This window comes from Aquarana catesbeiana, linkage group LG07 (genome assembly GCF_042186555.1).
Source record: "Aquarana catesbeiana isolate 2022-GZ linkage group LG07, ASM4218655v1, whole genome shotgun sequence".
Lineage (NCBI taxonomy): Eukaryota > Metazoa > Chordata > Amphibia > Anura > Ranidae > Aquarana > Aquarana catesbeiana.
In genome coordinates this window covers 285696043-285716339 of record NC_133330.1, presented here as the reverse complement: position 1 = coordinate 285716339, position 20297 = coordinate 285696043, and the positions used below count along the sequence as shown (strand labels likewise).

Sequence of the window (20297 nt, the reverse complement as noted above, 5' to 3'; positions counted from 1 at the left end):
TTCGATCGTGTGTGGGCTTCATCGGACCTTCATCGGACCCTTTCTGTCGAAAATTCTGACGGACCTAGAAATAGAACATGTTTCAAATCTTTCCGATGGACTCTATGGAAAAATCCATTTGTCTGTATGCTAGTCCGATGGACCAAAAGTGATGCAAGAGCAGCTATTGGCTACTGGCTATGAACTTCCTTATTCTAGTCCCGTCGTACATCATCACGTTCGAAACGATCAGACTTTGGTGTGATCGTGTGTAGGCAAGTCCGTTTCGTTGGAACTCCGTCAGAACTCCGTCGAAAAGTCCTTCGGTGTTCAGGCGGACGAGAAGTCCGCTCTTGTGTACACGGCATATTCAGCCTGTGTGATTGTATGATCATCTTTAAACCAGCCATAGACGTAGGTTCGAATTTTGGCCCGTTCAGCTCCTGCTGATCGATTAACTTGGGTAGAACCAGCCTGCTGGATTTTACATGGTATTATTGCTAGTAGCTGTTAAAGCCACTAACAATAATCACTGTGTTCTCCTGGCAAGGACCGCTTCACCTGCGCCCCCCCCCCCCCCCCCGTTTGGAGAACACAATAGTTCCTCTCTGTGTTGATGGGGGAATCAAGCATTTTTACTTTCCTGCAACTCGTGGTTGCAGAAAAGTAAATAGCACTGTCTATGTCTGGCCTTAGTCCCCTTCCCTTCATTTAGAAGCTATAAATATAATATACCCGAAATTTCAATGTATTTTAGTGACAATATTTGGTGCAATTGCTGAGCTAAAAAAAAAACTATTGTTGAATGACAGACCACAACTCTATATTTCAGATGCTAATAAATTTGAGATGAATGCTGATAAAAAACATAACGCGCTGAATGGTATTGTATTGTTAGCGAAATGTACAATCTGTTTTATGTTTGTAATTATCATTTGTCTTAAATAAAGAATTAGAAAAAATGGGCAAACAAGGGAAAGGGAAAATTAATACAAATTAAACCTTTTTGTGCTTTATTACTACACCTTAATACCATGTACTGAGCATCAAGTTATTAATGGTGACTATGAATCATTCAAATCCTCATACTGTACTATCATTATTCAACATTTTTATTCAGGTCTTCCAGAGAAGAACTACTGGAAAACTTGACTTCTATCAACGCTGGAGGACATATGTGGATGGCTTTGGAGATCCAAGTGATGAGTTTTGGCTTGGTAAGTACCATAGAGGCTTATAAATCAAGCCGGTGCACAAGGAATGGTTAAAGTATTACTAAAGGCAAAACTTTTTTTTTTGTTTTGGATAGAGTGGAGAGTTATTAGAATGCTTGTCAGTTTTTATTGCTGTCTGTACCTCCTTTAAGGAGATTCATCCTCTCTATTTGTCCTGTTTACCATTACCACTTTATTATTGAAAGTGAAAGTAAAGAAAATCCCAAATTTTGGGTTGCCCCCAGAAAAGTAATAGAGGAGAAATCTTCCAATGGGGACACTAGTTCTGGTGACCTGGCGGTCCCCAAGGAATTCCTTTAATTTGCAGGGTTTTCCTCTAAATTCATGTTTAGCTATGGGACAGGAAATAAAGGGAAATCTCCGCAATAGGACACAGATGGCCAAAAAAAATCTGACAGTGGTTATAGCCCTTCCTTGCTCTATCCAAAATGTAAAACAAAAATTTTGCCTATAGTTCTACTATAATTTAAAAATTGCAATAACCCCTAACTACCAATGAAATGTCAGTCCTAGATAGTTAAGATCAGGTAAGGTGAATTTTCACTGGTTGTTAGGTGGGTACCGCATGCCATTGGTGTATGTACCATCTTATTTAATGAGGCCTGTAGGATAAACTGGAACATTGAGATTTGTTGGTGCTTTCAGAAGAAAGCTTTGTGATTTAAATGCATACCTGGAAAAAAGGTAGCAAAATGTTGTTTTCCCAGACATTCAAATCATACATACTCATCATCCTTTAGAATTTTTCTGTCTGCAGAGTATTTGAAAAGGAAACTATTGAGGTCTATTTATAAAACATTGGTTAGACGAATGTTACACACATTTGTGCAGGTTGGACAATTTTTCCCTGTAATAGAAAATCATCTGCTCCACCTAGTGGCCAAAATGCAGTATATTTTCTCATTGCGGTATTTCAGAAAATGATACTGTATTTTGGGAAACATATTATACTGTATGCGGTGACGGGGTGTTGAACCAACTCTTGCCTTTAGAGGTATCATCCCTACCATGATATAAAAAAATAGAAATACTTCAAACATGGGACTTTAAATATATCGCCAAAGGCACACCATCTTTGACACATGCTGAGATGTCAGTCAGCGGTATTGTGTATTAAGGGCTTTACACTTTTTTCCCTTCATTGCAAGTTTTTACATATATATGGAATAAAGATCTTTATAGGCATATACACATTTTTTTGTTTGTGCGGCAATTTGGAGTTGGTTTCTCTCTATGGGCCCGGAAAACCTTGCCACTAGCCATTCTCCTACAAGCTTGTTTGAAGCCTTTTTACATTGAGATCCCAGGTCCTGATGAAGCAGGGTTTCCTGCGAAACACGTTTATGGACCTTTTTTGTGCACTGGTGCGCAGTCATGTTGGAACAGGAAGGGGCTATCCCCAAACTGTTCCCACAAAGTTGGGAGCATGAAATTGTCCAAAATGTCTTGGTATGCTGATGCCTTAAGCGTTCCCGTCACTGGTACTAAGGGGCCAGGCCCAACCTCTGAGAAACAACCCCACACCATAATCCCCCCTCCACCAAATTATTTGGACCAGTGCACAAAGCAAGGACTAAGACTGGGATGCCATTAAAGTTCATGTACGTGTAAAGGCAGGTGTCCCAATACTTTTGGTAATATAGTGTATATGCAATGAGAAGGGTTAGACCTTCCAAAGGTTTTATTACTATCTGTGTCCCCACTGTGGTGATTTACCCTTCTATTTGTTCTGGTGACCACTGTCACTGAGACGGAAAGTAATGGACAATTCTAAATGTTAGAGCTGTCACCAGAGCAAGAGATGAGGGTTTATCATCCAAAGGAGACAAATGTTGTGGTGACAACTCCACAAGACAGAAATTCTTCTCACTTGGTATGTCCTAGGGACATAGATTCCTGTTGTGTCTCTAGGATAGGAGGTGAAGATAAATCTCCCTAGAGGGACACAAACAGCAGGCAATAAGCTGACAGTTGTTTTAACCCAGTCCTACTCTATCCCGAATAAAAAACGAAAAGTGTCAGCTATACAGACACACGAGTACAGACATCATCTTTTTGTATCTTTCATTGTAGGTCTGGAATGGATCCATAAACTTACTTCCACCCCTGTGCAGTATGAACTGCGTGTGGACCTTCGTAATGAAGATGAAACAGCTTATGCCGTTTATCGCAACTTCCGTGTGGGGTCATCTAAGGACAAGTACAAGCTAACCATCAGTGACTACTCAGGAACAGCTGGTAAAGCAATCCTTAGCTTATTATTAAAGGTTATTCCACCCGAAATATTTCAGTGTTGGTAGATGTTGGTTAGCAAATCACCCATTTCACTGCCTACACTGCAGTAGCTACCTATTGCACCCAACAATAGGAGGCCCTAATGTTCTTTCTGTAGGTTTAATGTAGCTTTTATTATGAAGCTTGTGGCAAAAGACATGAGACTGCATAGCAGGCTTAGAAATTACAACAGGGAAATCTCACCACTGCTGTGCCAACAGATATGAGAAGTTAATATGTGATTCAGTATTGAGTAGAGTGAAACCTTAAAGGTCCTTTTGAGGTCACCAAGCCTTGATAAAGCTTATTTATGAAGTTCATAGCCAATTAAAGGAATTCTGTGCTCAGATAATGTGCGGGAAGCCAATACTGACCTCCCCTTCTTTAACCACTTGCTTACCGGGCACTTAAACCCCCCTCCTATCCAGACCAATTTTCAGCTTTGGGCGCTGACGCACTTTGAATGACAATTGCGCGGTCATACAACACTGTACCCAAATGAAATTTTTATCATTTTTTCACCACAAATAGAGCTTTCTTTTGGTGGTATTTGATCACCTCTGCGGTTTTTACTTTTTATTAAAAAAATGTAAAAAACTGAATTTTTTTTTAAAAAAAAGTTTATTTTTTTATATTTTGTTTTAAAAAATTTTAAACGGGTAATTTTTTTCCTTCATTGATGTACGCTGATGAGGCGGCAGTGATGGGCACTGATAGGCGGCAGTGATGGGCACTGATGGGTGGCAGTGATGGGCACTGATGGGTGGCAGTGATGGGCAGCACTGGCAGGTGGCACTGATTGGCACTACAGGTGGGCATTGATAGGTGGTACTTGTGGGCACTGATAGGTGGTACTTGTGGGCACTGTTAGGTGGCACTGTGGGCACTGTTAGGTGGCACTGTGGGCACTGTTAGGTGGCACTGTGGGCACTATTAGGTGGCACTGTGGGCACTATTAGGTGGCACTTTTATTGGGCACTGATGAGGCAGATGTGCCTCTTCCACTTGGGGACCGATGTCCCTCACATCCGATCCGGTGATCGGCTTTTTTTTCTACTCGCGCTGTCAGCGTGAGTAAAAAAAAAAACCGATTACCGATCTTTTGTTTACATCATGTGATCAGCTGTCATTGGCTGACAGCTGATCACATGGTAAGGGGCCGGGACCAGCCCCTTACATAGATCGGTGATCAGCCGAGTCTCAGTGACTCGGTGATCACAACGCGCCCGGCGCGCGCCCTGCAGGGCGCGCGCAGGGAGCGTGCACAGGGGAGGACGTCATATGACGTCCTCCCGGGAATGTAGGTCCGCGCTGTAGCCGTCATTCGGCTATAGCGCGGATGCCAAGCGGTTAAATTCTAGTTGCTGGATTGTTATACTGTTCCAGTGTCTTCTGGGCTTTCTGGGCTGAATCTAAACATATTTTCTGACATTCACCACTTCCACTGCCAGTCCGTAGATGTGTTGACTGCATTCGTTTTAACTTTTCAGGCTTTATTTAAAGAACATTTTCAGCAAGTACAGAAACTACCTGTTAATCCTTCCACAAATGCAGGAAGTGTCCTCGTCACATCCTGTGAGCTTAAAGTTGAACTCCAGGCTCAAAAATGTTCCTTTAAACATATTTCTCAATAGTCACAAAGGATATAAATCCACTTTTGTGTACACCAAATGTTTACAAGCCCAGTTACTACTTTGTAAAAGTTGCAGTGAACTCATCACTGTGCTGTACATAGCCTGTTTAGCCAGCAGAGCTGTGGGAGGAACTCAGCAGACCCCACCCACTACAGGCTTCCTGCAGAAAATGACAGGAGTGGGCGGAGACAAGACCAGTCATCCTGCTCAAGGAGAAAGAACAGCAGTGACCGGTCTTTAAATAAGGTAAAGCCTAGGTGAAACTAAAATAAAAAACAGAAAAATCAGCACAAGGGACATAACTTACAATCAGTTCTATGTGTCCTTTGTGCTGATTCATCTTCTGTTATTAGAAAGTCTCCCCTGTCCATGACCCCCCCCCCTCACTTGCCGCCATAATCTTCCAACTGACAGCAGATTCATCTGTGAATCTGCACAAGTGAACAAGTGACACATCCTACTGACTGCATGTTATGTCCCTTGTGCTGATTTTTTTTTTATATATTTTAGTTACACTTAATCTCTAAGCAAAGTGCATGCTGGATTAATATGCGGATCTCAAATAAATACACAAAGAACGTCAGGAGTCAAATAAGAATATACATGACATGACATTATTTATGTAGCACCCCAGTAGACTACTAGTGTTAAAATTTAGTTTTTGGCCTCCCTGTAGCCAGGGAGAGCATCAGTCTTTTAATAGTGTCTGCTGGTGCAGGCTCGGTTACCTTACCCTGCATCCCACTGAGTTATGGGATATAGTGGGTGGAAGAACACAGACCCTGGCCTGCATATAAATGCCTCTACAGCCAATCCCTGTTCAGGTAAGTAAGTTACCAGCAGGGGGCTGAAAGGGGTATAAATATGATAGGGCCCAGAACAGAGCTTTCTTGTTCCTGGGTTAGTAAGACCCAACCTGATGGCTGTGGCATCCCTGGGAGTTTACCTGCAGCTGAAAGAATCCTTTTTGGGGTCCCAGGTCTTGCTTTGGCTGGAGGAACTCTGGCATAGCCTCCTGAATTTCTGAACAGAGCTCATCTAAGGATCCAGAACACAGGCAATTTAAGTAGAGAAACTGACTGATACTGCAGGTGGCAACAAAGTATTCAGGACACAGTGAGTACCAGCCTTCTGGACCTAGAGACCTAGAGACTTTCTTTGGTCTCATTTGGGAGAGCTTTATCTCTGTACATTCAGGACTATACTTCTTGTGAGGAGTCCCTGTTTAGTACCAGTTTACCTTCACTTTAAAGAGGTGCCATCACCCTGAAGGAATAGATCAGGTTTAGTGTCCTCTACTCTAGTTTGTTGAACAATATACAAATACATGGTAGGATTTTAAATGCCCCTCCAGTGGAACACATAAATACCTCAAATAGTATTAAAAAATATATACAAATCTTTATTTCATCCAGTAAAAAAAACTCAATAAAAACACACATCATATATGCATGTATGTTTTTCAAACCAGCCTCATAGTATGATAGCAAAGATAAATCTGTGCTCTTATGTAATCATCATCCACTAAAAGGATGAGTGATGCATAGCATGGTAGTCTTCAGAGATTAGGAAATGTAGGTCGACGTGTTTCGTGGAGACATCGTCTTCCTCAGGACCTCCTATCTCATATACAGGTACAGGTGGATAATAGACTGACTTCTAAGAGCAAAAATACATAATAAATCACATATATGAATATGTAATTGCAGTAGCTTTCAACAATCTATGTCTGAATAATGAATGTCTATCCCCAAAGGGGGAGGGAAGGAGGACAAAAAAAAAAATTTATAATTTTTTTATTATGTATAATAAATGAATAAAAGTCAGCACATTTATTCATTTATTATACATAACTAAAATAATAATTAAAAAAAAATGGTCTGGCTGCTGTGTGCCTATCAAGGAATAGAAACTGGGCCCAGGCCATTCCCGGTTCTGCGTTACATTTACTTACCTCGAAGTTTAGCTTTAAAAAATGCATAAAGAACTTTATTCTTATTGCCTAGCCATCATACTAGCCCCAACAACTCACCATGTAATGGAGATGACCTAAGACAGACATTTTTGAAGTCCAGCTTGTATGACAACTGTGGCTCTCCCTACAGATAATCCTGCAAAAAACACACCTGTTTTTTCACCTTACCAGGTGAAAATAAATACAAAAAAGCCTGAAAAAGAAAAGTAATGCAACCTCCACATCTAAGGAATGGTTAGCTTCAATATAATACATTTTTGTTTTTGGGTTTAGATTCACCTTAAAGTGGATGTAAACCCATTTTTTTTATGTCATAATGTAGAGTATAAGATTTTCTATCATTTGAGCCGAATCTTGCCACAAAGAGTTAATCCAGCTCTGAGCAATCCTCTTTTATTGTTCAGTGAGATAAAACTTGACAAACAGAGAAAAACTTTGTCAAATCCTCCCCCTTCCTGTGAGTGACAGGTGATTTACATATCTCGTGCACTAGCCTAAGACATGCATTATTTTTTAATTCCCAAACCCACCCCTTTCTTCAGCAGCTCTGCAAGGATTGGCTGCTCCACACCCCAGCATGATTTGGCATGCTGAAGTCATGTGGTTACTTTCCTGTCTTTTCACTGGATGTTAGAGATCATAGCAGAAGTTCAGCAGAAGTTCAGTGTAAGAAATACACAGGAGAAAATACATATTGACAAGGGGAGTGTAGAGGTGGGCGGGGAGTCTACTGACATTACGACTCCACCCACCGAGCTCCAGACAACAGACCCACCCACAGAATCTGCAGGTTTTCGGGTCTCATAACAGACAGAGGGGAGACATTTGACAGGTAAAGATACATGCAGGAGGCATATATATCCTTATAGATAACCCCTATGGCAGTAGTTTAGAAAGGATGATATTGGGTTTACATCCACTTGTGATGTAAACACATGTGTGAGCGTTGTCACCCTAGGACAGGAAGAATGCTACTGACAGCATTATCAAGTGAAACTAAAGTAAAAAAAAAAAAAAGAAGAAAACACATGAAGTCACCACATCTAAAGCTTGGTTAACGTTAATATATTACATTTGTGTTCTTGAGTTTAGATGCACTTTAAATAAGTCGTTTAATCCAGTATAATACAATTGCATGCAGTTCTATCACTTCTCTTCTCTTTTTCCTGCACAGGTGATGCTCTTACTTATCACAATGGATGGAAGTACACAACCTGGGACAGGGATAATGATATAGCTCTCACTAACTGCGCCCTCTCACATCGTGGAGCCTTTTGGTACAAGAACTGCCACCTTGCCAATCCCAATGGGCAGTATGGAGATAACCGTCATAGCATGGTAAGAAACTTTTTGAATACTCCGGAAAAATTTAAATGTGTGTTTTTCAAACCAACCTCACAATGTGTCAAATATACATTGGTGCTCTTATGTACAGAAGAAAAGAAATTTAAATACTACCCTTGCCTCATATTGATATTGTGGAACTGCCTTGTTTTGCACCTGGTGGGAAACTATAGTACAATGTTTAAAGATTAAAGTAGGAAAAAAGCTGATATGTATGAAGAGTCCTGTGACAATTTATACATACATTATATTGTCATTAAGCATTAGGACACCTGCCTATACGCACATGAACTTTAATGGCATCCCACTCTTCTGGGAAGGCTGTCCACAAGGTTTAGGAGTGTGTCTATGTCATGTTGGAACAGGATGGGGCAATCACCAAACCATTCCCACAAAGTTGGGAACGTGAAATTGTCCAATATGTCTTGGTATGCTGACGCCTTTAGGCCCCTTTCACACGGACGGATAGAATTGTGCTTTTAGTTGCATTTTCTACCGCAGCTAAACGCACACAATGCTTTCCTATGGCCCCATTCACACACTGCGTTTAGCTGCGTTTTGATTGCATTCGGTTTTGTGCGGATAGAAAAAATAGAATTGACTGTGTCCAGGAGCGATTTAGCGCAGCTATCCGCACATAACCGCAGGTAATCGCAGTGCACTGTGTCAGCTGCGGATAGCAGCGCTGAGCTGGCTCGCTCATCGGGAAAGGAAAAATGTTTTTTCCTTTCCCAATGAGCGACATGCACGCCAATGCCAGGCACTGGTTGGTATGAATCTTGAGGGGGAACTCCACGCCAAATTTTAAATAAAAAAACGGCATAGGTTCCCCTCTAAGAGCATACCAGGCCCTTCGGTCTGGTTTGAATTCCAAGGGGCACCCCCTACACCGAAAAAACGCCATGGGGGTCCCCCCAAGATCCATACCAGACCCTTATCTGAGCACGCAGCCCGGTCGGTCAGGAAAGGGGGTGGGGACGAGCGAGCACCCCCCCTCCTGAACCGTACCAGGATGCCCTCAACATGGGGGGTTGGTGCTTTGGGGCAAGGGGGCGCCCTGCGGGCCCCGCCGCCCGAAACACCTCGTCCCCATGTTGATGAGGACAAGGGCCTCTTCCCTTTAATAAGGGAGCCCCCAGATCCCGGCCCCCCGCCCTATGTGAATGAGTATGTGGTACCCATTCACCTGGGGAAAAAAATGTCAATTAAAAAAACACACTACACAGGTTTTAAAAGTAATTTATTAGGCAGCTCCGGGGGTCTTCTTCCGACTTCGGGGGTCTTCTGCTGACTTCGGGGGTCTCTCAGGCCTCTTCTCCCTCTCTCCGGTGTCGTCTCCGCGCTCTCTGGTTCTTCTCCGGTGACGTCTTCCTTCTGCCGGGCTCCTCCGCTATCTTCTGCTCTTTTGCCGATCTTTTGCTAGTGGAGGAGCCCGGTCTTCTGAGATGTCTTCTTCCCTCTTCTCTTCCAGAGATGTTGACAAGGCGCTCCCTCTCGCTGTAATGCGTCACAGTCCCGGGGCATGATGGGACTTTGATGACATAAGGGGCGGGGTCACCGGGTGACATCACCCGGTGGCCATGCCCCATGCCTATATAATTGGTTGCGGACCTTGCTCGCGGCATTACAGCAAGAGGGAGCATCGTGCCAACATCTCTTGAAGAGTAGAGGGAAGAAGACATCTCAGAAGACGGCCAGGGTGGTCGGGAAGAGGCCCTTGTCCTCATGAACATATGGATGAGGTGCTTTGGGGTGGGGGGGCCCGCAGGGCTCCTCCCTTGCCCCAAAGCACCAACCCCCCCATGTTGAGGGCATGCGGCCTGGTACGGTTCAGGAGGGGGGGGCTCACTCGTCCCCACCCCCTTTCCTAACCGACTGGGCTGCATGCTCAGATAAGGGTCTGGTATGGATTTTAGGGGGACCCCCAGGACGTTTTTTTGTCGTAGGGGATGCCCCTTGGAATCCATACCAGACTGAAGGGCCTGGTATGCTCTTGGAGGGGAACCCATGCCGGTTTTTTATTTAAAATTTGGCGTGGAGTTCCCCCTCAAGATTCATACCAAACATAGTGCCTGGTATTGGCGGGGATCCAAGTCGGATCCCCGTTCAATATGAGTCGGTACCCTGTCGGGTTGCTATGGAAATGGCTAAACGCAACCACAGCTAATCGCACTATACAAATGCAGCTGATCGCAGTGCCTGGTGTCTTGAATTTCACAGAAAAAAAACATGCTTTTAACTGCGGCAGAATAGCCGTCCGTGTGAAAGGTGCCTAAGTCTTCCCTTCACCGGAACTAAAAGGCCAAGCCCAACAAATGAAAAACAACCCCGTACACCGTAATGCCCCCTGCACCAAATGATTTGGACCAGTACACAAAGGTAGGTCCATAAAGACATGGATGAACAAGTTTGGGGTGAAGGAACCTGATGGAACACCTTTGGAATTAATTAGACCGGAGACTGCGAGCCAGGCCTTCTTGTCCAACATCAGTGCCTGACCTCACAAATGCGCTTCTAGAAGAATGGTCTAACATTCCCATAGACACGCTCCTAAACCTTTTGGACAGCCTTCCCAGAAGAGTTTAAGCTGTTATAGCTACAAAGGGTGGTCCAACTCAATATGGAACCCTGCGGAATAAGACTGGAATGCTTTTGACAAAATAGTGTATCTCTACATCAGATAGGGCTGACTTCAGGTTGCAAAAACCAGCAGTTTCATATTTCATATATCTGAACCATTGGTGGCTGGTGGTTTCTTGTTTGGGGGGCCAGCAAACAACCACCCCCCCACGCCACCTCAAACTCCCCCTTCGCTGTCTGCTGGTCCACCGGCACTTACCTCATCTAGGCAGCGGGCACATCGGACAGCAGAGGGGATCGGCATCAGCTAACACATCGGACAGTGGTGGGGAACGGGGCATGGGCAGTGGCTCCTGTGTCTTCTCCCCCTCGCTTCCGCGGTGCGTCTCCTCCCCTCCTCATAGGCGTCCAAGAGGATCGCCTGTCCTTTCACCCAACCGGGTGACGGGTATCAGACCCGCTTCCCGATTGGCTGGGCGGAGGATCACTGCTCTAACAGCGAAACACCTGGGTGGGCTCATAGCTCAATACTCTGCTCCACGAGCCCATCCTATTTTGGAGCCTCTGGCTTTAATCAGGTGCTTTAAAAAAACACGCCCACTGCTGTCATTCATGCGTCCTGAAAGGTGCCGGATGCATGAATAGGGGGTGGCAGCGGTGGACTGGATAGAGCATGGGGGTGGCAGCCTTGGATAGAGGGGTTGGCGCTCGGGTGCCCCTAATGGATGGGCCGCCACTGATCTGCACTAGTGGAAGTATAAATGTTTGGTGCTAACCAGCAGAGCAGGCAAAGAGCAGAAGTCAATAGGTTTGGTTCAAGTTTATTTATTTATAATTTTTTTTTAACTTGAATAGAACCTGTGCCCAGATCATGCACACTGAGGTATTTACATATTCAAGCAGTAAAAGCACTTTAAAACAAGCCCCCATTCATTTGTGTACCTATAAGCTTTGTGGAGAAATGTAATTTTCGAAGTTCATAACACAGGCATTGCAGTTCTAGATTTTTTCTATGAGAGCAGATCTTGCTCTCTATTTTAAATAGATAGCAAACTGTAAAAAACCAAATGAATCCCAATTATAGAGTCTTTATTGTGATATTTGATAATGAATAACTTCACCTTAAAAGCAGCTAAGTGAAAGAGGGTTTATTGTAAAGCTCTCTTACTGCTTCTTAAGATAATGTAAATAGTTTGATATCAATAGTCTGGGCACAGGTACACTTTGAATTGTATGTCTAGCATTTTTTTCAATTTTGGTTAAGGTAGGGAGGATTATAACCCCTGTCTCTGCTTTAGAGAGCTTTCACCCATTATCTTTCCTGCTTTACTAGACAGGTAGGTAAGAGAAAATCGGCAATAGGTACACAGAACAAAAAATCTGACAGGGGTTCTAGCCTTCCCCTGCTCTACTTAAAATGGCCTTTTTTTTATTATGTATTAGTTTTTGTTTGAAATTGTCCCACATTTCCTCCTTACTTCTTATCTAGCAGAACAAGAAGTTGGGATAACAGTAAAAACCACACAGGGGTTCTAATCTTTCCGCAGTCTAAAAAAGTTTTATAGCTCTTACATTCAACTGGACTTGTTCTGTAATGTTGAAGATGTGTCCGCATTCATCTGGGTGGTTTTCTCGGTTGAAATGAATGTCTTCAGCATTATAGCCACCCAAGTAACTTAGTGACTTCAATCCATGATGTCATTAAACGTGCCAAAAGCAGATGGTGATGGTCCGTGAACATGACAGAAGCGTGGAAGTTGGTGAAAACACCCTGTGCTCATTTACATAATCCAATAATTATGTGTAATAAATTAGATAGCCGTATTGAAACCTGTATTGGATGGAATTATGGGGGAAGGCATTGCTGACCTTCTTTCAAGAAAATGAATTGCCTGACTGTCGCTGAATTGTCGCTGGCTTTATTCATTCTGAGGCACTAACATAAAACAACCATGCAGATTAGAAAATTAGAGTGTCAGAACTAGGGATGAGCCGAACACCCCCCTGTTCGGTTCGCACCAGAACATGCGAACAGGAAAAAAGTTCGTTCGAACATGCGAACACCGTTAAAGTCTATGGGACACGAACATGAATAATCAAAAGTGCTAATTTTAAAGGCTTATATGAAAGTTATTGTCATAAAAAGTGTTTGGGGACCTGGGTCCTGCCCCAGGGGACATGGATCAATGCAAAAAAAAGTTTTAAAAACGGCCGTTTTTTCAGGAGCAGTGATTTTAATAATGCTTAAAGTCAAACAATAAAAGTGTAATATCCCTTTAAATTTCGTACCTGGGGGGTGTCTATAGTATGCCTGTAAAGGGGCGCATGTTTCCTGTGTTTAGAACAGTCTGACAGCAAAATGACATTTTGAAGGAAAAAACTCATTTAAAACTACTCGCGGCTATTGCATTGCCGACAATACACATAGAAGTTCATTGATAAAAACGGCATGGGAATTCCCCAAAGGGGAACCCCGAACCAAAATTAAAAAAAAAAAATGACGTGGGAGTCCTCCTAAATTCCATACCAGGCCCTTCAGGTCTGGTATGGATATTAAGGGGAACCCTGGCCAAAATAAAAAAAAAAAAATGACGACGGAGACGCCGCTGCTCCGCTTGTTACTTTACATGCTGCATATCTCCTGCAATATTAACCACTCATCCCGAATTGCATCCCTGGTTTTGGGAGACCATAATCCCTATGCTGGGCGAGACTGCTGTAATAGCAGTCATCGCCATTCGGTAAGCAGATTCTACTCACACACGTTTTGGTGGATCATTTATAGGCACCTTTGTCACATTTCTTCCTGGATGGGTGTTCTTTATTTATTTGTGGATATGTCAAGAACTCTTGGACTTCTTTTTATATTTTATATTTTTTTCACATGCACTTGTGATTCAAGTTTTTTTCATCATTGATTGAATTGTTATATGTTTGTTCACTGATTATTTTTATGTCACTTGCTGAGATTCATTTTTTGTTTTTCATATATTCTATTAGCGCTGCACTTTGTTGTTTATTATATTTCTCCATTGACATGAAGGTCAGGTTACTATAACCCAGCTAGCACTAGGTTCCCTCCTTACATCAGAGTGTGCAGGGATCCCCCTTACAGTGAAAGGGAACTCTTATGTAAAGGGGAACGCTGCAGATCATGATCTAAGGGGGAACTCTGATGTAAGGGGAGGCTCTGGTGACCAGAGACCACCTTATATCAGAGACCACTGTGTTCCCTTTACATCAGAGTTCCCAATTACGTCAGGGTCTGCAGATTGAGTTCCCCTTTGCACTGTAAGGGGCAATCCTGCAGACTTTGATGTAAAGGGGAATGCCAGGAACTCTGATGTGGTGGGCACTCTGGTGACCAGAGACCACCTTCCGCAGAGTGAATACACTAAGGTAAGGGGATTTACTAATTTAGGGGGAAACCTTTATATCAGTGGCCCTTACATTATTGTATTCACTCCCCCTTACATCAGCAACCACCCTAGACTGACTTGGCGGTGCTGTCACTGACCTCCTCTCAGGTGCATTGTGTAGGGCTCAGTCAGATGGCTCCAGCTTGGTGGTTCTGGTTTTCCTATGGTCTCCTCTCCACAGTCCACACACGTCTGACTTCTCCTGTGACCCCATGATCCCGGCGGCTCTCCCACTCTTGACTGCTTTCCCGACTCCCTCTCAGAGACTGCAGACATGATGTAGGAATAGGTCAGAGGCTGCGGACAGGAGATGGTCAGAGGCTGCGGACAGGAGATGGTCAGAGGCTGCGGACAGGAGATGGTCAGAGGCTGCGGACAGGAGATGGTCAGAGGCTGTGGGCACTGGGCAGGGGATGGTCAGAGGCTGCGGACAGGAGATGGTCAGAGGCTGCGGACAGGAGATGGTCAGAGGCTGCGGACAGGAGATGGTCAGAGGCTGCGGGCACTGGGCAGGAGATGGTCAGAGGCTGCGGGCAGGAGATGGTCAGAGGCTGCGGGCAGGAGATGGTTAGAGGCTGTGGGCAGGAGATGGTCAGAGGCTGTGGGCAGGGGATGGTCAGAGGCTGTGGGCAGGGGATGGTCAGAGGCTGTGGGCACTGGGCAGGAGATGGTCAGAGGCTGCGGACAGGAGATGGTCAGAGGCTGCGGGCACTGGGCAGGAGATGGTCAGAGGCTGCGGACAGGAGATGGTCAAAGGCTGTGGGCACTGGGCAGGAGATGGTCAGAGGCTGCGGACAGGAGATGGTCAGAGGCTGCGGGCAGGAGATGGTCAGAGGCTGTGGGCAGGAGATGGTCAGAGGCTGTGGGCAGGGGATGGTCAGAGGCTGTGGGCAGGGGATGGTTAGAGGCTGGGGGCACTGGGCAGGAGATGGTCAGAGGCTGCGGACAGGAGATGGTCAGAGGCTGCGGGCACTGGGCAGGAGGTGGTCAGAGGCTGCGGACAGGAGATGGTCAGAGGCTGCGGGCACTGGGCAGGAGGTGGTCAGAGGCTGCGGACAGGAGATGGTCAGAGGCTGCGGGCAGGAGATGGTCAGAGGCTGCGGGCAGGAGATGGTCAGAGGCTGCGGGCAGGGGATGGTCAGAGGCTGCGGGCAGGGGATGGTCAGAGGCTGTGGGCACTGGGCAGGAGATGGTCAGAGGCTGTGGGCACTGGGCAGGAGATGGTCAGAGGCTGTGGGCAGGAGATGGTCAGAGGCTGCGGGCAGGAGATGGTCAGAGGCTGCGGGCAGGAGATGGTCAGAGGCTGTGGGCACTGGGCAGGAGATGGTCAGAGGCTGCGGACAGGAGATGGTCAGTGGCTGCGGGCAGGATATGGTCAGAGGCTGTCACTTCTGTGACCCTTTCATCTCTCCACCGGGCCGGCGGCTTCACCCCCCCCGTAATGTCCTGCAGTGGCCGGGCACTGTAACATGGCTCCTCCTGCTCCCCCCGCTGAACCGCCGAGAACTGAAGAACGAGCGGCGGCCGGCGGCTTCTGTTTAAAAATGGTGCTAGGCGGCATCATTACATTACTGCACATGCGCCGGCCTGCCGAGCTTGTACGATCTTTCCCGAGTCCTGCAGGCTTCGGAACGGCGCATGCGCAATTGCATGGCCAGCCCGCAGCCATCTTTTTTACGGGCACCGGCTGCCCGTAACGGGTATTCACGGGCGCCCCCGAAAATGGGGTGATTTTTATGGGCTGCCCGTAAATTAACGGGCGGTTGGCAACACTGCTGGCCGGTGCTACGTTATGTCAGTCCCGCGCAGGAGCCGCCGGACACGGCACAGGGCTCTGAAGAAACGGCACAGGTGGCCGTTCCTTTAACGCGCATGCACCAATGACTTCATCGGCTGCATATACAGTAAATATCTCCTGAATGGTGCACATTTAGCAGAAATTTACAGTACCTATAGGTAAGCCTTATTATAGGCTTACCTATAGGTACAAACAATCAATGCAAATTTACTTCCACTTTAAGTGAAAATGAAAGTCCACTTCCAAAAAAAATATTTCAGGACTCCACTAAAAGACCGGTATAACATTTTGTGTGAAAATGAAATGCCACAGTTTCACATGTTTTAGTCCCAAACCACCTTGGACATAGATATATGAATTCCCATCCAGGATAACAAGGATCTCCTGATTATAAGAGATCGCTAGCGTAGGATACACCAAATGCAAATCACGCCAGTGTATAGTAACAACCTCCATGTTCAGAAAGCGCAATTCTCCTCAGTAATATTTAGAGGAAAATACAAAGACTACTAAAAACACCAATGTATTTCATGCAAATATACTCACAAGCATCTCAGGGTAACAAAAGCTCAAAAACACCAAGCTGCGGTACACCAGCGGGTGTGATGATGTCATAGGCCGCTAGCCTCAACTTACGCGTTTTGTCTATGCAAGGGGCATCCTCAAGGGACAAAAAGAGAAGACATAAACCAATATTTTTTAGAAGGAGAGTTCTGCAATGTGGACCTCTATTTTCCCTAATTCTAACCATGCAGATTTGACCAATCAACAGAAAAATATACAATTCATGAATCATGGTTGTCTGCATTATAGAATTCTGCAATTTTCTGTAGAATAGATGTATCTACCTATTCAGGAGAATGTAAAAGTAATGACTAGGGGATTCTACTGGTTTGATCATCTCTAGGCAGAAGACTGGGCATGGACCAAGTGAAGTAATAACTGAAGGCTCAGAACGTGGTAGTGTATGTAAAAGCCAAAAAAGAGAGAACGCTAAAGGATCGTCTAAAGAGTGTAAGATCCCTAATTGTTATTATCACATGTAGGATACACGAAAGGCAAAAAACAGCCAACACATTTCAGGGGCCAAAATCCCCCTTCATCAAGACTTGGTTGGTGCGCCTTGATTGTAACAGCACTCATTATTCCTACACTAAGGGCATCCAAAATACAGATGGGGTTGAAGCTCTGGAAGCAGAACCTTAACCCGTAATGGGGTATCATCAGATTTGCCTAATGGTTTGGCATCAGCAGCTCTCCAGTAAATCCCCCCCCCCCCCCCCCATCCCCCAGATAGACAGGGGTCAACCAAATTAGGAAGTCCACATGAAAACAAAAAAGAAGAAATTGACAAAAGAGTCCAAGATACTTTACTGTTATCATCACACCTAGGAATAGGAAGATAGCCAATGCTGTGTGACTACTATGCATGCCTCTGTGGCCAAGTGTTCACTCACCCACAGGAGAAAATGTAAATTACTCCTTAATTTTTTTTTCTCCCATCAGAGATGTATATCCAGAAGCTTTTGCTTTAAGTCCAATAGAAATATTTTGCTGCATTGTCTAAGCCAGCATTTCTCAACCTTTTTCAACAGAGAGGAACCCTTGAAATAACTTTCTAGTCTTAGAGAACCCCCCTCTAAAAATTACTACATCTACAACTCATGATACATTAGTGTGATGGTCAGTGGTAAGAATGCTCCTTACACTTGTAGTCATTGGGAAGAATTACCCCCTTACAGCTAGTTAAAAAGATCAGTGATGTCAGTGGGAACTTGTCTGAGAGGCAGAAATTGCTCATTGCTCAAGGAACCCTTAGAAACCTCTGGAGGAACCCTAGTTGAAAAGCCCTGGTCTAAGCCCTGGTGAATTGTGATTTTGGATTCCAAAATGTGTTGGCTGTCTTTTTCCTTCCCGTTGTTACATGTGATAACTGTAAAAAATCTTGGACTCTTTATTCAATTGTTTGGCACTTTTTCATTTTCACATGGAAAAATTAGGATTTGGGTGACTGCTGTATTTCGAAGGGAGAAGGGAATCACTTTCTAGAGAGCTACTGATGACAAACCATAAGGCCTATCTGATGATTCCTTGTTATGGGTTAAGGATCTGCGTCAAGAGCTTCACCTCCTTCTTTCTTTGGTTGCTATTTTAAACTTGTTTTATGTGTATATATAAGAAAAATGGTGTATAATTCTGCAGGTCTGGCAGCAGCATACTTTCCTCTGCAATTTGCATCAATATAAACATATAAAACAGTTTCAGATGGCTTTGTGGTTCTTGTTAGTGTCTAGTAGGGCAGTAAAGCAGTTGTTTTAAGGGATGTTCTCCCTGGAGGGGAGCTAATGTTCTCCTGTTTTCAGGCTGCTGGAGAAAAGACTAATGGGTAATGAGACATTTACATAATTTCTCTGCTATTATTGGTCTTGTGCTAAACACATTAACATAATATAGTTCAGTTTAAATCCATCTGCAAACAGAATCTACTTTCTTGTAACTTTTCTACAAGCCTGAGGATTTCAGTGGTGTAACAATGGCCAATACCATAGCAGCTTATACCACTGCTATTGGGGCTGGGGTAGAAGGGAGGGCCTCCTCGGGGGGGGGGGGGGGGGGGGTTAAGGAAGTCTAAATGGTGAAATATCCAGTATGAAGTCATACCTCAGGATTGTTGATAGTCACAGATCCCCCTCTACAGTAAAACACATATTTTGAGTTATAATATGCAGTGTAGATTTATTGTCCTTTAAACTTCTGCTACAGACTGAAAACCCATCTCTGGGGAAAGGAAAAATGCTCCCTTGCTGTGGGGCTGCCCCAGTACTGCAAGGGTTAAGTGCTTGTTTAGGTTTAAGGGGCTGCAAAAAGCAGTTTTACATAGCTGATTCTCAGTTACCCCAGCAGCTGGCGCTATCATCCACTCCTCTATGCTCTTGTGGGGGACTGTCCCTTGGCACCCTTACATCCAATACAGGGCTAAAGACTTTGCATTGGACTTGATGACGTCAGGGGACCTGCCACCATTGAAACATAGGGGAGAAGAGGCTGAGGGGACCAATCTTAAAGAATGGAGGGAGCCTGTGGGAACAGGGGATGAAGTGAAGTACGAGTGGGCAGCCTCACGACAAGTCTAATACTCTAACCCATTCCTCCTGCACTAGCCTTCACTAACACCCCCCAGCATGGGAAATCTCTGCATGCTGAGCCCTCACAGACTTCTATGGCACCATCCTGAGTTGCAGCTTTGGCATCTGGGATGGCACCTTACAAGTCTATGAGATCTAAGTGCACAGGCATCGTTGTCACTAAAGGAAGGTTCCAACCAGAGGAGAGGTAAACATTGCACAGGGCTTGGCTCCATTGCAGAGGTAAGCAAGAAACTGGACATTGTGGGTTAGTGTAGGTTAATTCAGAAGTACGGTTGTTCATTACAAAGCTTTAAAGTAGTTTTAAAACAGGTCCTCACGTGCAGCTTAGTGTACAGTACATTCTCAGCACGCCTCAAAGCCAGGATAAAATAACTCACTTGCACATGAGAGGTAGTTACATTGTCCTGGCTTGGCAAATTAAGATAGTTGAAGACAACAAAACCTGAAGAGAAGCCAGGAGAAGATGTTCGGATGTGTCTGGAGGGGTTTTCATATGTCACATTGCTAGAGTATAGGTGAGTATTTTAGATTTAGTTAGCACTGTAAGACATACTGAGGTCCCAATCTGGCACATATACAGTATATATAGCAATGAATATGTTGAGAGCAGGTTCTCTTTGGAGGTAGACGCAGCAACACACAAGCAGCCCAGACATGCTCAATACAGCTCAAGTCACCCAGTGTGTTTCTTCACCAAATCCAGCAAAGCAAAATATGGCAATGCTTTGATCATTTTATAACCAGCACAGGCATGGTGACAGTATTGTTCAATGTACTAAATTTATCTGCTGTCATATTGTTAATAAAAAAAACATGGAAAACCTTCCAAAATGTGCAACAATGAATTATTTGTGACATAATGTGAAATTATTATATATAGATTTGGATAATTTACAGAAGGGATACAGCC

General features: G+C 44.5%; 1 protein-coding gene across 2 annotated transcripts in view; it reads left to right on the top strand.

Moving 5' to 3' along the window:
* The window catches only part of TNN (tenascin N), a 122268-nt gene that overhangs the window by 96391 nt on the left and 5580 nt on the right, over window positions 1-20297 (top strand). For both annotated transcript variants that reach the window (XM_073593421.1, XM_073593420.1), the window contains exons 12-14: window positions 1100-1196; window positions 3288-3452; window positions 8272-8435. In XM_073593421.1, the coding sequence (XP_073449522.1) occupies window positions 1100-1196; window positions 3288-3452; window positions 8272-8435 (426 nt within the window). The remainder of the gene's footprint in view (window positions 1-1099; window positions 1197-3287; window positions 3453-8271; window positions 8436-20297) is intronic.